At 35.6% G+C, this 18,955-nt stretch overlaps 1 protein-coding gene across 2 annotated transcripts in view; it reads left to right on the top strand.

The window, feature by feature from the left end:
- SMCHD1 (structural maintenance of chromosomes flexible hinge domain containing 1) overlaps positions 1 to 18,955 on the top strand; it is a 230,845-nt gene that overhangs the window by 72,991 nt on the left and 138,899 nt on the right. For both annotated transcript variants that reach the window (XM_053902476.1, XM_053902475.1), the window contains exons 26-33: positions 1,077 to 1,225; positions 2,142 to 2,230; positions 2,812 to 2,930; positions 6,613 to 6,780; positions 13,793 to 13,918; positions 15,907 to 15,986; positions 16,221 to 16,378; positions 17,949 to 18,064. In XM_053902476.1, coding sequence (XP_053758451.1) covers positions 1,077 to 1,225; positions 2,142 to 2,230; positions 2,812 to 2,930; positions 6,613 to 6,780; positions 13,793 to 13,918; positions 15,907 to 15,986; positions 16,221 to 16,378; positions 17,949 to 18,064 — 1,005 coding nt within the window. The remainder of the gene's footprint in view (positions 1 to 1,076; positions 1,226 to 2,141; positions 2,231 to 2,811; positions 2,931 to 6,612; positions 6,781 to 13,792; positions 13,919 to 15,906; positions 15,987 to 16,220; positions 16,379 to 17,948; positions 18,065 to 18,955) is intronic.

The raw sequence follows: 18,955 nt of genomic DNA, 5'->3' as shown, positions 1-18,955 counted from the left end.
TTTTCTTGTCTCAGGAGACCTATCTAGAAAAATGTTGCTATGGCCAGTGTCAGAGAAATTACTGCCTTTGTTCTCTTCTATGATTTTTATGGTTTCTGGACTCACATTTGGGTCTTTAATCCATTTTGAGTCTGTTTTTGTGTATTGTGTTAGAAACTGGTCTGGTTTCATTCCTTTACACATAGCTGTCCAATTTTCCCAGCACCATTTATTGAAAAGACTGGCTTTTCCCTTTGCATATTCTTTCCTCTTTTGTCCTAGATTAATTGGTTGTATAATCGTGGGTTTGTTTCTGGCTTTCTATTCTGTTCCATTGATTTATGTGTTTATTTTTATGCCAGTATCATACTGTTTTGATTACTGCAGCTTTGTAGTATGTCTTAAAATCTGGTACTATGATACCTCCAGCTCTGTTGTTCTTTCCTAGGATTTCTTTGCCTATTCTGGGTCTCCTGTGGTACCATACAAATTTTAGTATTATGTGTTCTGCCTTTGTGAAAAATACTGTTGGTATTTTGATAGGGAGTGCATTGAATATGTAGATTGTTTTGGATAATATGGACATTTTAATAGTATTCTTCCAGTTCATGGGCATGGAATATCTTTCCCTTTGTTTTTGTCATCTTTAGTTTCTTTCATCAGTATTTTGTAGGTTTTGGAGTACAGGTCTTTCACCTCTTTGGTTAACTTTATTCATAAGTATTTTATTCTTTTTGGTGTAGTTGTAAAGGGTTTTTTTTTTTTTTTTTTTTTTTAATTTCTCTTTCTATACTTGATTTTTAGCATATAGAAACATTTCTGTTTTCTGGGTGTTAATTGTATATCCTGCCACTTTACTAAATTTATTACTTGTACTAGTTTTTTGGTTGGAGTCTTTAGAAGAGGGAGAAACTTCTTAATCTCACTAATATATGTATGAACCACCGTCATTTATGGTCATAAAGGGACTTTCTTTTTCTTTGGAGGTGGTAAAGATGGGTTATAATTTAACTTTGATTCTTCAGTAAGATAAGTGGCATTAGGAGTACATTAGGCTAAGCTTTATATTATTCTTAGGTCTAAAATTTCTCTTTTAGGTTAATTGGACTCCTGAGATTAACAAAGAACACTTGCTACAGGGTCTGCTTCCTGATGTACAAGTACCGACATCTGTGAAAGATATGCGCTATTGCCAGGTTTCATTCCAAGATGATCATGTGTCTTTGGAAAGTGCATTTACAGTAAGGTTTGTGGGCATATTATATTTTGAGGTATTTCAAAATTCAGCATATGATAACAAAAACACTTGTCTCCAAAGCACACCAGTGAAGGTTATTTTTAATGTAGAAAAGATTGCAATTTCTGTGAAATAAGGTAGGTTGTCTTTGGAATAAAATTTCACAGGAGATAGTGATTAATTCATCAGTCTTTTCACCTCTTTGGTTAAGTCCATTCCTAAATATTTTATTCTTTAGTATACCCTGTGCTTAATGACCCTCTGGTATCTGTAAGAACTAGAACTGTCATTAAAGGAAAGCCCTCCTAGTGCAAGCAGCAGTGAAAACACCTGTGAAATGACAGATATTAAAAAATATAAAAGATACAGCGTGATCAGTGTGTTGCTCAGAAGGAAAAATTCTTTCATTGCTCGTGATTAAAGCTGAGTCCTACCAGACCACTATGTATTACTGATAGAAAAGGGAAGACTTATGTAAATATATATAGAAAAATCTTTTACCCTGGCCTCAGTTTCTCGCTCACCTCTTCCAGTAACCTTATTCACTTGAATTCCTCCATCCGTTTTCATAGTATTTCCAGGCTCCATAGTTGAGATAAAATTTTTAGATATACTGCTCTCCACCTGCCACCTGATCTCTTGATGAGTTATTTTTACTGACCCACCTTTTCTTTCTCAGTTCTCTAGTCATAATTTCCTTTTAATCCAGCGTGGATGCTATGATTTAACACTTTGCAAGCTGTCTTTTCTCTGTTTCCATTTAGTTTAATAGTGATGTTATATAAATTGAGGTATTTTTGGAGGGGTGTTGTATTTAAGATTTAGAAAGTGAGTGATATATATATGCTTACTCTTTAGCATATTAAAACTTAAGTTTTTTCTACAGTCAAAGGTAGAACTAAAGCCTTTTCTTAACTAATTTCAGGCCACTTCCTGATGAGCCTAAACATTTAAAATGTGAGTTAAAAGGAGGAAAAACAGTACAAATGGGCCAAGAGCTTCAAGGAGAAATAGGTTAGTATGGTCTGCATTTTTTCTTTAAAATACTTTTAGAATATGTGCTTACCTACATTCACATTTTGGCATACATGATCTGAAAGGAAAGCTTTGGTTTTATATACATTTGGTGTTTTAAAATCTATTGTTAGAAAAGATTGCTGTGTTTTTACTGTCTTTGCCTAGGCTGACATAACTTTAAAATCATTTTGGCAAAAATAGTTTCTTGGGAAAATACTGGTTTTTGTTAGAATAATAATAGTTAACATTAAAACTATTAAATTAAAAGTGCAAAGTAAACGTATCAGTGAATTCACGTTTATTTTTCTTACATTTAGAATATTACCTGAATTAGAATAATATTGAATTATTTTCTTCAAATTTTGTAGTAAAATTAACGATTAACATCAAAATAGTGTTATATTTAATAAATATAAGCATACTTAAGTAGATTGTTGATTTTTTTTTTTTTTTTTGGTAGCGATTATGTAAGAAACAAGTATTATTTTTTACAAAAAAATACATAAGAGGACAAAGTTACAGTGGTTTTCCTAAGCATAATTTTAAGTGTTAAAATTAAACTTTCCTTTTTTATATAGTTGTAATAGTTACAGATCAGTATGGAAATCAGATTCAAGCGTTTTCACCAAGTTCTTTATCTGCGTTGGGAATTGCTGGGGTTGGACTTGACAGCTCCCATTTGAAAACTACTTTTCAGGTATGATTACTTTTCATAGCAGTTGGCTTATGCCATTGGTTTACATTTAACAACATTTGGGAAAAACTAAAATAACCAAAAGAGGTTTGATTTTGGTGTTAACAATGCAAAGTCACAAAAGGGATTAAGAAGGTTTTGTTATGATCAACTTTAAACATATGCAAAAAATAGAATAGCAGAGGTAATCCCCATGTTTCTATCACTCAGCCTCAGTAATCACCACTTTCCACTTCGCCATGTCTTTTTTTTTTTTTTAAGTTTGAGAGGGAGCGCGTGCACAAGTGGAGGAGGGATAGAGAAAGAGGGAGAAAGAGAATCCCAAGTAGGTTCTGCTCAGAGCCCAATGTGGGGCTCTATCCTACCAACTGCGAGATCATGACCTGAGCTGAAACCAATCAAGTGAGCCACTCAGGCACCCCATCATTTTGAAGCAAATTCCATACGTTATAATGTCATCCATACATTGGTATGTCATACATGAAATGTCATCCATAAATATTTTGATATGTATGTAAAGGTAGTTTTTCATAAATAAATAAAATTTTAGTGCTTACATCCTGCATTAAACAGGATGCTAGTGAAAAAATTGGGGAAATTTACAGCTGTGCAGTTATTTGAGATTAGCTTGAAAAAAAATTACTGTAGTGGAATCGTTTCAGTTTAAAACAAGCAAACATGATGTATTCTGCTTGGAAAGATCAAAAACAACTCTCAGGGAAAAAAAAGATGTGGGAGTCCAGGCTTTAAGGAACCTGCCAGGCCATAGTAGGTGAGAAAGGAATTCTAAGGCCCAAGTAAAGCTGAATCCAGTTAAGGCATTTAATGCTTTTTAAAAACTCTTCTTCCTTTTAGAGTCTCCATTACAGTCTTTAACCTGACAAAGTAATCATAAGAGTAGTCTCTTTGTTGCCCTTCCTTACTAGAGTTTCTTATTCTCACTAATCTGTTGATGGTATTCTAGTTCTCACGACACAACTCACTATGTCTTAGTGCCAAAGAACTTTTAATGATGTTTTGTTTACTTTACAAAGATAAAGTTTAGTGTTTGACTTTCAAGTTTTTGCATTATTTATCTCCACCCTATGTATATATGAAATCAGAAGATAACTATGTTTCTGCTGTATGCATGAGCAACCTGTGCCTCCTATCACTTTATGCATAGACACCCATCTTCATTCAATAATTTCTCCTAAATTATAACCTGCCTTCCTGCCTCTTCAGTTTTCCCTATTAGATTCCCATCAGCATGTAAACATGCTGTCATATTTCTCATCTTTTTTTTTTTTAAGTGTATTTATTTATTTTGAGGGAGTACGTAAAGTGGGAGAGGGGCAGAGAGATGGAGAGAGAGAATCCCAAGCAGGCTCTGTGCTGTCAGTGCAGAGCCTGATGTAGGGCTCAAACTCACAAACCGTGAGATCATTGCCTGAGCAGAAATCAAGAGTTGGACACTTAACTACCCAAGATACCCCTGTCTTACCTCTCATCTTAAAAGACAAATTATAACCCCCCCCCCCCCCCATCAAAACATCCTTGGGCTCTAATCCCCGTCCATCTGTTGCTCTCTTTCTCTTCTTTCCATGGTGTAACTCCTTGGAAGAGTTGTATATACTGTTTCCACATCCTTTTTTGTCATTCTAAGGCAAGGCACTCATCATTTTTTTTTCCGTTTCACCTGACCAAATCCATTGTCCATTTTCCTTTCTCATTTTATGCCACCTGTTAGATCTATCAGCATTTTATACTGTAAATTTAGACTTCATCTGCTTAGTATGGACTAAAATATCCTAAAGTATCCTACCACAGCATAATCTCCCACCTTTCTCCATAGCTCATTATTCTTCAGCCAAGGTGACTTACTTTCTTCCTGTTGTCATTTTACAACTGAGGTATACCATCTTGACTTGTTTTCAAGCATCAGGAGTCTACCCCCAGTCTCTACAGAGAAAAAATCAGAGGCTTCTGTTTTAAAACTATTTTTTTAATAGTGTTTTTTTCTAAATAAAAAGTAGTTTTAATATGTTATTGATTCTTCAAATTATTTCTGCATTTGCATAAAATGTACTGCTATTCTGAAGTACATTCCTTTGATAATTTCAGCATTAGACCATAGCACCTTTCAGAATTTTATATTTAATTCTATTTGAACTCATCTACAGTTTGTAAATGCATATACAAATTTCCTTTTCAAGATTGGAAGTAAAACCAGAATAACTTCCAACAGGACTTAAACAAGAAATCATGTCTTCAAAAAGCCTTTTAATGATTCACTAATAAATATGGAATTCTAGGTTATACTTTATATATTTTCAGTTATCAGTATGTTTTACTAATGAATATTTGTTTTCCAGATATTGAAAAATTCTGAACTCATTGGGGTTTGAGTGGAAATTAAGTTTAATTAATTTGCAGTGTCTTTGTACAGAAAATGTTCTACAAACAGTTGAGGATGTCAAACATGAAATTTTAACACTGATTATTAACATCTGATGGAGTAGGGGCACCTGGGTGGCTCAGTAGGTTAAGTGTCCGACTTCAGCTCAGGTCATGATCTCACAGTCCGTGAATTCCAGAGCTGTATCAGCTCTGTGCTGATAGCTCAGAGCCTGGAACCTGCTTCGGATTCTGTGCCTCCCTTTCTCTGCCCTTCCCCCTTCCCCTCTCTCTTTCTTTCTCAAAAATAAACATAAAATTTTTTTTTCAATCTGATGGAACAGATTTGTGCTCATCACAAATTTGAGATAAAATTGTTAACGGTTGGGGCGCCTGGGTGGCTCAGTCGGTTGAGCGTCCGACTTCAGCTCAGGTCACGATCTCATGGTTCGTGAGTTCGAGCCCCGCATCAGGCTCTGGGCTGATGGCTCAGAGCCTGGAGCCTGCTTCTGATTCTGTCTCCCTCTCTCTCTGCCCCTCCCCCATTCATGCTCTGTCTCTCTCTGTCTCAAAAATAAACATAAAAAAAAATTAAGGGTCATTGTTAAAATGAATACTAGGGTACTCGTGCCACTGTGGAATTAGTTTATATCATTCCATCACATAGCAGAAATTATAGACTAGTTTCATTGATTCCCATTAATATGCTGTGAACCTGAAATTGGGCAGTAACAAATCAAAGCCCCTACCTTCTTGGAGATCACCTTACAATGGGAAGAGCATGCAGTAGGTAGGAAATGAGGGATAAGAAAAATAAAATGGGGTAGTGGAAACAGTACCATTATATAGGGTAGTCAGGGAACACCCCTCTGATTAAGGTATCCTGTATGCAGAAACCTAACGAAAGGCCACGTAGATTGGTAAAGAATTTTGCAAACATCAGGAAAGAACAAGTGCAAAGCGCACTTTTTGGGCAGCACACTATTGGGCAAGCACACACTTTGCTGTTTGGGGAATAAAAAGCAGATGGTGGAAATAAGAGGTTAATTAGGAAAAGAGGAGATAAAAAGACATAGCACCTTTTAGATCTCTCTCTCACAAAAAAGAAATTCAGCTTCTCCTTTCAAGGAAGTGAATTTGATAGTATGCCAGTATTGGTATGTGTGCAAATTATTTGCCATTAGTTATATGCGGAAACATATCTGTATGCATAGTGGGTTAATGACAACATTTTCTTTTTCTTTTTTTTTTTTTTTTTTTTGAAAACTAAACATTACATCCCTCTTTTCAATGTACCTTTCCTCACTAGGAAAATACACAAAGTATAAGTGTAAAAGGCATCAAATTTATTCCAGGCCCTCCTGGAAATAAGGATCTTTGTTTTACTTGGCGTGAATTTTCTGACTTTATTCGAGTGCAGCTAATTTCTGGACCACCAGCAAAACTTCTCCTTATAGACTGGCCAGAATTAAAGGAGGTAAGTAACTGCCTTGATTGAAGGAAAGAATTTACTATCACATGGCTTATTACTTTCAGGTTGTGAGTGGGTAGATATATTTTACTGTTGAAGTAACAGCAAATAGCAATGGTAACAATAACAAAAGGACAAAGTAATATTCTAAATACTTTGTTATTTAATTCATCACTTGTGTCCTCATTTGTTAAAGAATAGGGAAATAACTTGAACACTGAGAAATGTACAGTGTTATTTTTGCTAGAATTTAAATTAAAAAAAATTTTTAAGAGTGTAATCACACCTTGAAATTTTATTACAGAAATTTTCGAACATGCATACAAGTGAAAATAGCATAATGAATCCCCAGGTTTAACAGTTACTGTTTTTTTCCCAATTTTGTTTCATCGTTCTGTCCTACCGTCTTAAAATGTTTTCTCTGGAGTTTGACAAAGCACATCAGATATCAAGTCATTATACACATGAAAACATTGGCATGCCTTCCTTTACAAATAGTTAAATCTTAAATATAAACCTTGCAAATTTCTGTTAAATCTGTTGAGTTTTTACTAAATGTTTAGAATTCTGGTTTTCAAATATTTGGATTTTTGTTTTCAGTTTTGGTCTAGCAGGGCTCTACCTGTTGGTATGACAGCTTACATACTTTTCTAAAGGAAGATGAGCTTATCACCATGGTTATGGATGAAATTATTACTTTTAAAGGAGTACATCACCTAAGAAAAGTATACATTATCTGTGGTCTAGTTTGAGATTGCTCTTTTTGGTTTGTGAATTTAAAATAGATAAACAAGTGGTGACAGTGAGCTCTAAAATTTTTTTCTGTAATGTGTTGATTGAGGAGTTTTACTGTAAAGCCAGTGCTTTTTTATTTGGGAGCATTTATACTACATAAGTAATACACTTTGTGTTTAATGAAGTCAATAAAGGATTTGTTGGTTGATGACATTATGAAATAATTGTTTACCTTTGAGGTGGAAAAAATGTTGACATGGTCATCTTTTTATATGGATTTGTGTTGGGGAATGTCAAAAATAATGACAGTTTAACTCAAAAGATTTTTAGAAGATTAATTTGCAGATACCATAGAAATCCAGAAGCTTTAAAAAAACTGATTTCTCATTACGTTAGAGAAATGGTTATATGTAGATAAGGCTGTAAAAGTAATCACTGAATGTCTGGTATTCCTAAAATTTCCTAATTCTGTTTTTAAAAAATTTATTTAAGCTCAAGTTAGTTAACAATACAGTGTAGTAATTCGTTTCAGGAGTAGAATCCAGTGATTCATCACTTATATACATATAACACCCAGTGCTCATCCCAGCAAGTGCCCTCCTTAATTCCCATCATCTGCTTAGCTGTCCCCTCACCCACCTCCCCTCCAGCAGCCCTCAGTTTGTGCTCTGTATTTAAGAGTCTCTTATTGTTTGCCTCCCTCTCTTTTTTTTATCTTATTTTTCCTTCCCTTCCCCTATGTTCATCTGTTTTGTTTCTTAAATTCCACATGAGTGAAATCATGTGATATTTGTCTTTCTTTGATTGACTTATTTCTCTTAGCCTAAGCCATGTTGTTGCAAATGGCAAGATTTCATTTTTTTTTGACCACCAAGTAATAATTCCATAGTGTATATATACCACATCATCTTATCCATTCATCAGTCAATGGACATTTGGGCTCTTTCCAAACTTTGGCTATTGTCGATAGTGCTGCTATAAACATTGGAGTGCATGTGCCCCTTAGAATCAGCATTTTTGTATCCTTTGAATAAATACCAAGTAGTGCAGTTGCTGGGTCACAGGGTAGTTGTATTTTTAATTTTTTGATGAACCTTCGTACTGTTTTCCAGAGAGGCTGGATCAGTTTGCATTCCTGCTAACAGGGCCAAACTGTCCCCCTTTCTCCACATCCTCACCAACATCTGTTGTTTCCTGAGTTGTTTATTTTAGCCGTTCTGACAGGTGTGAGGTGGTATCTCATTGTGGTTTTGATTTGTAGTTCTGTGATGATGAGTGAGATTGAGCATCTTTTCATGTGTCTGTGTGCCATCTGGATGTCTTCTTGGGAAAAGTATCCATTCATGTCTTTTGCCCATTTTTTTCACTGGATTATTTGTTTTTGGGGGTGTTGAGTTGGGTAAGTTCTTTATAGATTTTAGATACTAACCCTTTATCCAGTACATCATTTACAGATATCTTCTCCCATTCCATCAGTTGCTTTTTAGTTTTGTTGACTGTTTCCTTTGCTGTGCAGAAGCTTTTTATCTTGAGGAGGTCCCAGTAGTCCATTTTTGCTTTGGTTTCCCTTGCCTTTGGTGACGTGTCTAGTAAGAAGCTGCTCTGGCCGAGGTCAAAGAGGTTTTTGCCTGTTTTCTTCTCTAGGATTTTGATTATTTCCTGTCTCATATTTAGGTCATTCATCCATTTTGGATTTATTTTGTATATGGTGTAAGAAAGTGGTCCAGTTTCATTCTTCATGTCGCTGTCCAGTTTTCCCAGCACCATTTGCTAAAGAGACTGTCTTTTTTCCATTGGATACTCTTTCCTGCTTTGTCAAAGATTAGTTAGCCTTATATTTGTGGGTTCCTTTCTGGGTTCTCTATTCTGTTCCATTGATCTATATGTTTTTGTGCCAGTACCATACTGCCTTGATGATTACAGCTTTGTAATACAGCTCGAAGTCTGGAATTGTGATGCCTCCATCTTTGGTTTTCTTTTTCAACATTACTTTGGCTGTTTGGGATTTTCTCTGGTTCCCTATAAGTTTTAGAATTATAGCTCTGTGAATCTAGCTCTGTGAAGAATGCTGGTGTTATTTTGATAGGGATTGCATTGAATGTGTAGATTACTTTAATCGACATTTAGCAATATTTGTTCTTCTGATCCTTGAGCATGCAATGTTTTCCCATTTCTTTGCGTCTTCTTCAGTTTCTTACATAAGCTTTCTGTAGTTTTCACTGTACAGATCCAAATCAACCTCTTTGGTTAGGTTGATTCTTAGGTATCTTATGGTTTTTGCTGCAGTTACAAATGGGATCAATTTCCTGATATCTCTTTCTGTTGCTTCGTTATTAGTGTATAGAAATGCAGCCAATTTCTATTTCTTTGATTTTATATCCTGCAACTTTGCTAAATTCATGTATGAGCTCTAGCGGTTTTTTTGGTGGAGTTTTTAGGGTTTTCCATGTAGAGTAAGTATCTTGTCATATTGGAAGAGTGAAAGTTTGACTTCCTCCTTGCCAATTTGTATGCCTTTTATTTATTTTGTTGTCTGACTGCTGAGGCTACGACTTCCAGTACTATGTTGAACAACAGTGGTGACAGTGGACCTCCTTGTTGTGTTCCTGACCTTAGGGGGAAAGCGCTCAGTTTTTCCCCATTAAGGATGATAGTTAGCTGTGGGCCTTTCATATAAGGCCTTGTGATGTTGAGATATGTTCTGTCTATCCCACTTTCTTGAGGGTTTTTATCAAGAAAGGGTGCTGTATTTTGTCAGATGCATTTTCTTTTTTTTTTTTTTTTTAATGTTTATTTATTATTAAGAGACAGACACAGAGCGTGAGCAGGGAAGGGGTAGAGAGAGGGGGAGACATAGAATCTGAAGTAGGCTCCAGGCTCTGAGCTGTCAGCACAGAGCCCGACACAGGGCTCAAACTCACAAACTGCGAGATCATGACCTGAGCCGAAGTCAGTCACTTAACCAACCGAGCGACCCAGGCGCTCCTGGCAGATGCATTTTCTGTATCTATTGAGAGGATCATAGGTTTCTTATCCTTTATTTTATTAATGTTGTGTATCAGGTTGTTGGATTTGTGAATATTGAACCAGTCCTGCAGCCCAGGAATAAATCCTATTTGACTATAATGAATAATTCTTTTTTTTAATGTTTATTTTTGAGAGGGAGGGAGAGACTGAGCACAAGTGGGAGAGGGGCAGCGAGAGAGGGAGACACAGAATCACAAGCAGGCTCCAGGCTCTGAGCTGTCAGCACAGAGACTGACGCAGGGCTCGAACCCATGAACTGTGAGATCATGACCCGATTCGAAGTTGGATGCTTAAGCAACTGAGCCACCCAGGCACCCCAATGAATAAATCTTTTAACATATTTGATTTGCCTAGTATCTTGTTGAGAATTTTTGCATCTAGGTTCATCAGGGATATTGGCCTATAACTTTCCTTTTTATTGGGGTCTTTGTTTTTGGAATCAAGGTAATGCTGGCTTCGTAGAATGAGTTTGGAAGCTTTCCTTCCGTTTCTATTTTCTGGAACAGTTTGAGAAGAATAGGTATTAACTCTGCTTTAAACATCTGATAGGATTCCCCTGGGAAGCCATCTGGCCCAGGACTCTCTTTTTGTTGGGAGATTTTTGATAACTGATTCAATTTCTTTGCTGGCTGTGGACCTGTTCAAATTTTCTATTTCTTACCATTTGAATTTTGGTCGTGTGTGTCCATTTCTTCCAGATTGCCCAGTTTGTTGGCATAAAATTTTTCATAGTATTAACAACTGTTTGTATTTCTGTGGTGTTGGTTGTGATCTCTCCTCTTTCGTTACTGATTTTTATCTTTGTGGGTCCTGTCTTTTTGATACGTCTGGCTAGTGGTTTATCAATTTAATTATTCTTTCAAAGAACTAGCCTTCAATTTCATTGATCTGTCTACTGGGTTTTTTTGTTTCTATATCATTTATTTCTGCTGTTATCTTTATTATTTTCCTTTTTCTGCTTGTTTTAGACTTTATTTGCTGCTGCTTTTGTAGCTCCTTTAGGCGTGAGGTTAGGTTGTGTATTTGAGACCATTCTTGATTCTCGAGATAGGCCTGAATAGCAATGTACTTTCCTCTTAGGACTGCCTTTGCTGTATCCCACAGGGTTTCGACTGTCGTGTTTTCGTTTTCATTGGCTTCCATGTGTTTTTTTTTTTTTTTTTTTTAATCTCTTTTTCAATTTCCTGGTTAACCCGTTCATTCTTTAGTAAGATGTTCTTTAACCTCCGTGTATTTTTTCCTTTGGTTGATTTCAAGTTTCATAGCGTTGTGATCTGAAAATATGCATGGTATGATCTTGATCTTTTCATATCGAGGACTGATTTGTGTGACCCAGGATGCGATCTATTCTGGAAAATATTCCATATGCACTAGAGAAGAATATGTATTCTGCTGTTGTAGGATGAAATGTTCTGAATGTATCTGTTAGGTCCTAATTAAATCTTGACCCTACCTTCCCCCTAATAGGATCTGAAGTGGAAAAGGGGAACTAATTTAACACCTAACTGATAAATAGAAAAAAATGTATAAATGTTACATTAATATACACATATGTTCTTTCATTTAGTCTTAACATTATGCACTTTTTAACATTCTTATTTTATAAATGAGGAATCTGAAATCCTGAAACATTAAGTTACATTCCAATATTAGAAAGTGGTAGAGGTTTGTAATTATGAACATTTGATTTTGGATACTTCCTCCTCCCACCCAACCCCCCACACACACACTTTCTCTCAGACAACTCTTTGACTAACAGTTTAGGCTACAAGTCATTTATTAAAGAATATTCTTTAAAAGTAATTACTGTGTGATGGGTAGACAATGTGTTTAGGAATAAAGTACCATGATAATGTTTGCATTTGGAAACTGTCATTGATTTTTAAATTCAGGCTTTTAATAAACTTTGGCAGATGGAATATAGTCAACTATAGCCATGTAAAATTTGTGATCGTTAAGCGTTTTAACTAAACTAGTCTTAAAGTTATTTTTTTAAGAAAAATTAAGTCCTATTCAAAACACATTAGTATTTTCCCCACTTTTAGCAACCTCCTAATTTGGTAACCAACTACCTCTAGTAAAGTGGGGCTTGGAGGAAGCAGAGGGAACATTATTAATAGGAAAGAGATGATAAATCAATTTTACTTTTTCACTAGTCGGTTCTCTCCAATATTTTTTTCAGCTTTTAAAATATGATACATAAGATTGGAACTTCATCAGGTTTCTTGCTAGGCACTGTGTTTCCTTTTGATATGTTCAGTACAAATAGGTCAACAAGGAAATTCCCAGAATTACACAGCCGTTACATGGAGGAAAAAAACAAGCGTTTTTGTATAGATTATCAGCAACTAGTCCTATTTATGTATGTATGTTTGTATGCATTTTCTTTTTTTTAATTTAAATTTTATTTAGTTAACATACAGTACAATACTGGTTTCAGGAGTAAAATTCAGTGATTCATCACTTACATACAACACCCAGTGCTCATCATAAGTGTCTTCGTTAAGTACCACTCTAGCCCATCTTCCACCCACCTCCTCCGTCAACCCATATATATGTCTTTTCTCTATCATTAAGAGTCTCTTGTTTGTTTCCCTCTCTTTTCTAGTCCTGTTTAATGAGTGGTAGAAAGCTGTGTATTACTGCTTCATGTAAAGTGCCTGAGTGCTTGTCCTTGACAGAGGAGCTAAACCATAGACAGCCAATGCTAAATCTGAGAACCTAAGATAAGCTTTTAAGTAATTCCTTTTTTTTTAAATGCTTATTTATTTATTTTTGAGAAGGAGGAAAAGGGAGAGAGAGAGACTGTGTGCGAGTTGCAGGAGGGAAATATAGAGGGAGAGAGAGAATCCCAAGCAGGCTCCACACTGTCAGCACAGAGCCCAGCATGGGGCTTGATCTCATGAACCATGAGATCATGACCTGAGCCAAAATCAATGGTCAGACGCTCAACCGAATGAGCCACCCAGATGCCCCCATTGAAGTCATTCTAATATGTAACTTTTAGGGATGTGTTAAAAGCCATAATGTCAAATGCTTTTTTTTTGGACTTTTATTATTATTAATTACTTCTATAAGATGATGATCACTGGTGACAATATAATTCACTTTCAGAAGTCTATTTTAATAGATGAAGAAGCCATTTGTGATTAGAACCAAGATAAATTAAATGATCATTTAATAAGTGTACAAGTAGTAATTATATCATTTGGCACATATGCTTTAATGCTTTTGAAAATATTTATACCTGTTTTAGTCCATTCCAGTGATTAATGGAAGAGAATTACAGAATCCTCTCATTGTTCAACTTTGTGATCAGTGGGACAATCCAGCACCTGTACCACAGGTCAAAATAAGTCTTGTGAAAGCTAACAATTTAAAGGTAAGTTTTAAAACATCCTTACATAATTTTCGTCTACTTAAAATTTTGGGTTTCGTTGTCATAATGTTATTAGATGTCATATTTTTAAAAATATAGTCTTACATAACCTTGATTATTGCTTAGTTTAAATCACCTTAAAGATTTTTCATAATTATTTTGAGGAACTAAACTTCATATCTTGCAAGCAATGTAATAAGGGGCAGTATTCTACAGTTATGATTCTTTCAATACTAATATGTATTTGGATTTCAGATTAGAATGAATAGATGACACTGAGAAAGTGAGTAAAGGCAAATATAGTCACCTACAATATGGGTTAAGGAATAGGCATTACTTGAGAAACTTAAGCTAAAGGTGATCAAAAAGCATCATGTGAGTACCTGTCCTCCATACCTTATGGAGTGCTACCAGGGCCTGTGCATAGCTGCTAGACTTATACTGAGTTATATTCTAGGATATGGGGCAAGCATGAGTATCGCCTTGTAATGTTTGGGGGCAAACATAGTGCTTAATACCAAGAAGTCCTAGATTAGGTACCACCTGTTTACACGAGCACTGGGATTGCCAGCTTCTTGGGTTCTAGTGGGAACTTGGGGTGCCTGGTACAGAGTTGGAAGCCCTCCTGTGAGGGGAAATGGGAGAAGCTGCTTGTCCCTTGCAAAGTTGTATTGTGACATAGTCCCTCCTAATGAAGTCAATTAATTTGTCCCAGTCAGGTTGTTACCAGGCAGCACAGAGACAATTCCTGGGGTTGTCTTCAGCCAGGCTTAAGTATCCTTCTATGAACATTTTATCATTTTATTGGATAAAAACAGTTGAGATTATGTAAATATTCAGTTGTCTTAAAAATAATCCATTAATTCAATAAAAACTCATAACAGATTTCTAGGACCTGACACGTTGATCTTAAAAGTCATATGGGAGATTAAAATGCCAAGAATGGCTTGGGATCCACATAGACTTATTTTCATAGTAAAATAGTCAGGGTCAGTCTTTCTGTTAAGAAAGACTGTGGTATTGCTGCTATACACCCGGAAGTAGAAGACATGCTTCTTGGGCTTAGCAACAAGAATTTAGGACCCAGATGGAAGAAATACTTTGAGAAAGATGAGAGGTAAATGGATCAAAGGGTAAATGAGATAAGTAAAATAAAGGCTTTTATTTTGTCATTTTGATTGTGCCTTCTCATTTTCGCCTATTGCTTTTTTGCATGTACCTACCATATTACCTAATTTTTAGGTTCCATTAAGCAGAAATGGACATCAGAGCTTAAGAAAGAGTCTGATATTCTGCTACAACAGTTTACAAATTCACTTTTGTTGTCAGTGTTTGCGTTTAGGAGAGTTAAACTGATTATTATCTACCACAAATAAGAATATTAGTCTAGTTTCACAGAAGTATTTGTAGAAGGCTGAGAGATTCTTTTAACCAGTGATGAGTACCATTGATTTTTATTCATTGGAAAGTGAAAGCTTGGTTGTTACTAAGAAGGTAGTGTTGCAACAGAGGTCTAAGGAACACGTCTGAGTAAACATGAAGAGAAAGATGAGTAACAATGGACATGTTATCTTGATGCCTTGACTTAAATGTATATTTGTGGTATATTTATGTTTATTTCACCTGTGCCATTCCCCCACCCCACCTCCTCAGCCCCCATTTTGGAATGTACCTTCAGTGTTTGTATAACCAACCTTCACTTGAAATATCATTGCTGTTGAAGCAGTGAGCATTGAATTCTGCAACTTAGTAACTGAAATACACTAAATTATAGTTTAATTGATCAAGATGAGAAGTTGTCCTTTGGGTTAAGTAATTATATATTACATTATTTCTACTAGTTCAGATTAGGAAATCAAAGATTGTAGAAGTGTGTGCAAATACAAATGTTAAAATAATAATGGAGGAAAAGAACATTGTAATAGGGGAAAAGAATTTGTTCTCTAGAATTGTCTAATTAACCGTTTTGTTTTGTTTTGTTTTGTTTTTAGCTTACTCCTTCAAACCAACAGCATAAAACAGATGAAAGGGGCAGGGCTAATTTGGGAGTGTTCAGTGTTTATGCCCCTAGGTAAGAACCAAAAGTTTGATAGTTATTAGTCATATAAAAATTGAGTTTTCTTATTCCTTGCCGAAGTTAAGAGTAATAATTAGCCTTCTATTTAGTGTTAGGTAGTAGATGGAACTGAACAGGAGTAGAGAGGTTTTGTAAATGAGTTTAACTTTGTATAAGTTGTCTCAATTTTTAAGCTATAACTATAATGTAATTAGAACTCTTTGTCTCTCTTTTTCTCCCTCCTGTTAGAGGAGAACATGTGATGCAGGTTAGAGCCATTTATAACAAAAGTAACATAGAAGGACCTATAATTAAGTTAATGATTCTTCCGGACCCTGAAAAACCTATTCGTCTCAATATTAAATATGACAAAGATGCTTCCTTTTTAGCAGGGGGTATTTTCACTGGTGAGTAAGTCACAAATTTCAAATAGATTTGTAATGATAATTGCTTTTTACACTAGTGGAATAAATTATTTATTCTAGATATCTAGCATGATGAAAAACAAGCCTGCATAGCATTTTAAATGGCAAAGAAAATGTTTGATTTAACTATATCTTCTTTCATCTCTATTGTACATTCCCTTAATGGTCAAGAATGAACGGAAAGTTTGTACATAAGCTGAGAGCCTGTGGTAATGGAGTTTGTGTTTGCTCATTCACTGGATTGTGAAGTTCTGCAAAAGAAGGATGGCAAGAACTGTGGCAGTTCTATTAAATAGGTTTTAATGTCATCTTCAACCAAATAGAACCAGGATTGTTTAACTTAATTTGGGTGAAAACATCAGAATTTATTATTAAAACTATTTCAGAACAAAAAACATTTCCTAAATACATGCAGTGTCCAGACACTGTATTGGGCTCTTGGTTCCAATAATGAATACAACAATTGCCAATGAGTTCTGTCTACTGTAGAAAACACTTAAGTAAGCAGATAATTTCAGTGTAGTCTGGCAGTGTAGTCTTCCTATTTTCAATAGGAAATGGTATTTACTTTATATGGGTAATTTTCTTGAAGACTTTGTTTTCTTAAAGGGATGAATTCATATACATAGTTATAAGCAGTAGAAACAAGCAGACCAAAAAGTTTAGATTATAAAATTAATAATTTTTAATAATTGTTACATATATACATAGCCTTTATACTCATAATTTTAAGTCTGTTTCAAGAGGTAAGACCTATTTCCTGTCATTAAAAAACTATATCCATCAGGGGTGCCTGTGTGGCTCAGTCGGTTGAGCATCCTACTCTTGGTTTCAGCTCAGGTTGGGTGGCTCAGTCGGTTGAGCATCCTACTCTGGTTTCAGCTCAGGTTATGATCTCACGGTTTGTGGGTTCTAGCCCTACGTTAGTCTCTAAGCTGCTGGTGCGGAGCCTGCTTGGGATTCATTCATTCATTCATTCTCTCTCTCTCCCTCCCTCCCTCCCTCCCTCCCTCCCTCTCTCCCCCCCTTCTGCCCCTCCCCCACTCACATGCTTGTGCACACTAGCACTTTCTCTCTCTCCCTCCTTCCCTCCCTCCCTCTAAGTAAACAAAACTTTAAAAAATTATACCCATCATATGGGTGCCAAGTGAATAAAACCGTAAAATATACACTGAATTCTCAGAATACGTAAAGCACATGGATTTATGACCAGTTGCCTAATTCTGTGTTGCTGAGTATCCACAGTCTAACCTTTTTGGTCTTGCATGGTAGAACTTCTAGCAAGGCAGATTGTGAAAATAAGGCAAAGGATTAATAATAGTAAAGATGTATGCGTTAGATTTCTGGAAGAGATTTAGCATTAGAGTTGTCTGTCATGATTAGTACATTTTTATAGACAGATTATTGGGGAATGCTGATTACAGAATGGTTTTGTTTTCTTCAGAATTTCATTATTAACATTTAAACAAAATGTACACTTTAAGACGTACGGTTATTTAACCTAATTCATTAAGTGGACTAGGAAATAATTTTTTAATATTCACCATGACAGATTTTATGATTACTGTTATTTCTGAAGATGACAGTATCATCAAAAATATTAATCCAGCACGTATTTCCATGAAAATGTGGCAGCTGTCTAACAGTGGGAACCGACCACCAGCAAATGTAAGTTCTGGGGAAGCATTTTTAGAAGTTAAAATTAACTCTTACCTTTAACTTAAATGTAATTTAATGCAAGAATGCAGTCTGTATATACTGAAGAACTACACATTAACCCACTTCATCACTTGAGATATGTATGTATATATGAGTATATTAGAATATGTTTCAAAATTAAGTGTTGATTCTTTTGAAAAAGAGTCGCCTACATTGTGATATTCCTTGAACTTTAAGATATTTTACACTTTAAAATTATCTAAAGGACAGGGACACCAGGGTGGCTCAGTCAGTTAAGCAGCCGACTTCGGCTCAGGTCATTATCTTGCAGTTTGTGAGTTCGAGCCCTGTAGTCAGGCTCTGTGCTGACAGCTCGAAGCCTGGAGCCTGCTTTGGATTCTTTGTCTCCCTCTCTCTCCATCCGTCTCTACCTTCCTCCCTCTCTCTGTCTCCCTCCCTCCCTCTCCTTCTCTCTGTCCCTCTGTCTCTCTCTCTCTCTCAAAATTAAATAAACATCTAAAAAAATTCTAAAGGACAGTGGCACTGTTAAATACCACTAAGAGATAATATATAAAATGAGACAGTAAAGAGATGTGATGATATACTTACAGGATACAGGAGGGAGGGTAGAGTGGTGAGAATAGTTGAGGGTCTAAGCAGCACAGTCCAATAGAAATATAATACAAGTCACACATTATATTTTTCTAGTGGATACATTAAAAGAGTAAAAAGAAGTAAAATTAATTTTAAAGTAGTTTTAACCTAACATCAAGTTACCACTTAAACATGTACTCAGTATTTAAAGTTTATTAATGAGATTTTACATTCTTTTATGTTACCAGTCTTTGAAATTTCATGTGTGTTTTATGCTTACACCACCTTTCAGTTTGATCCAGATAT

Source organism: Panthera pardus, unplaced genomic scaffold (assembly GCF_024362965.1).
Source record: "Panthera pardus isolate Hobbes unplaced genomic scaffold, ASM2436296v1 HiC_scaffold_15, whole genome shotgun sequence".
Classification (NCBI taxonomy): domain Eukaryota; kingdom Metazoa; phylum Chordata; class Mammalia; order Carnivora; family Felidae; genus Panthera; species Panthera pardus.
This window is presented reverse-complemented; position numbering and strand designations above follow the sequence as displayed.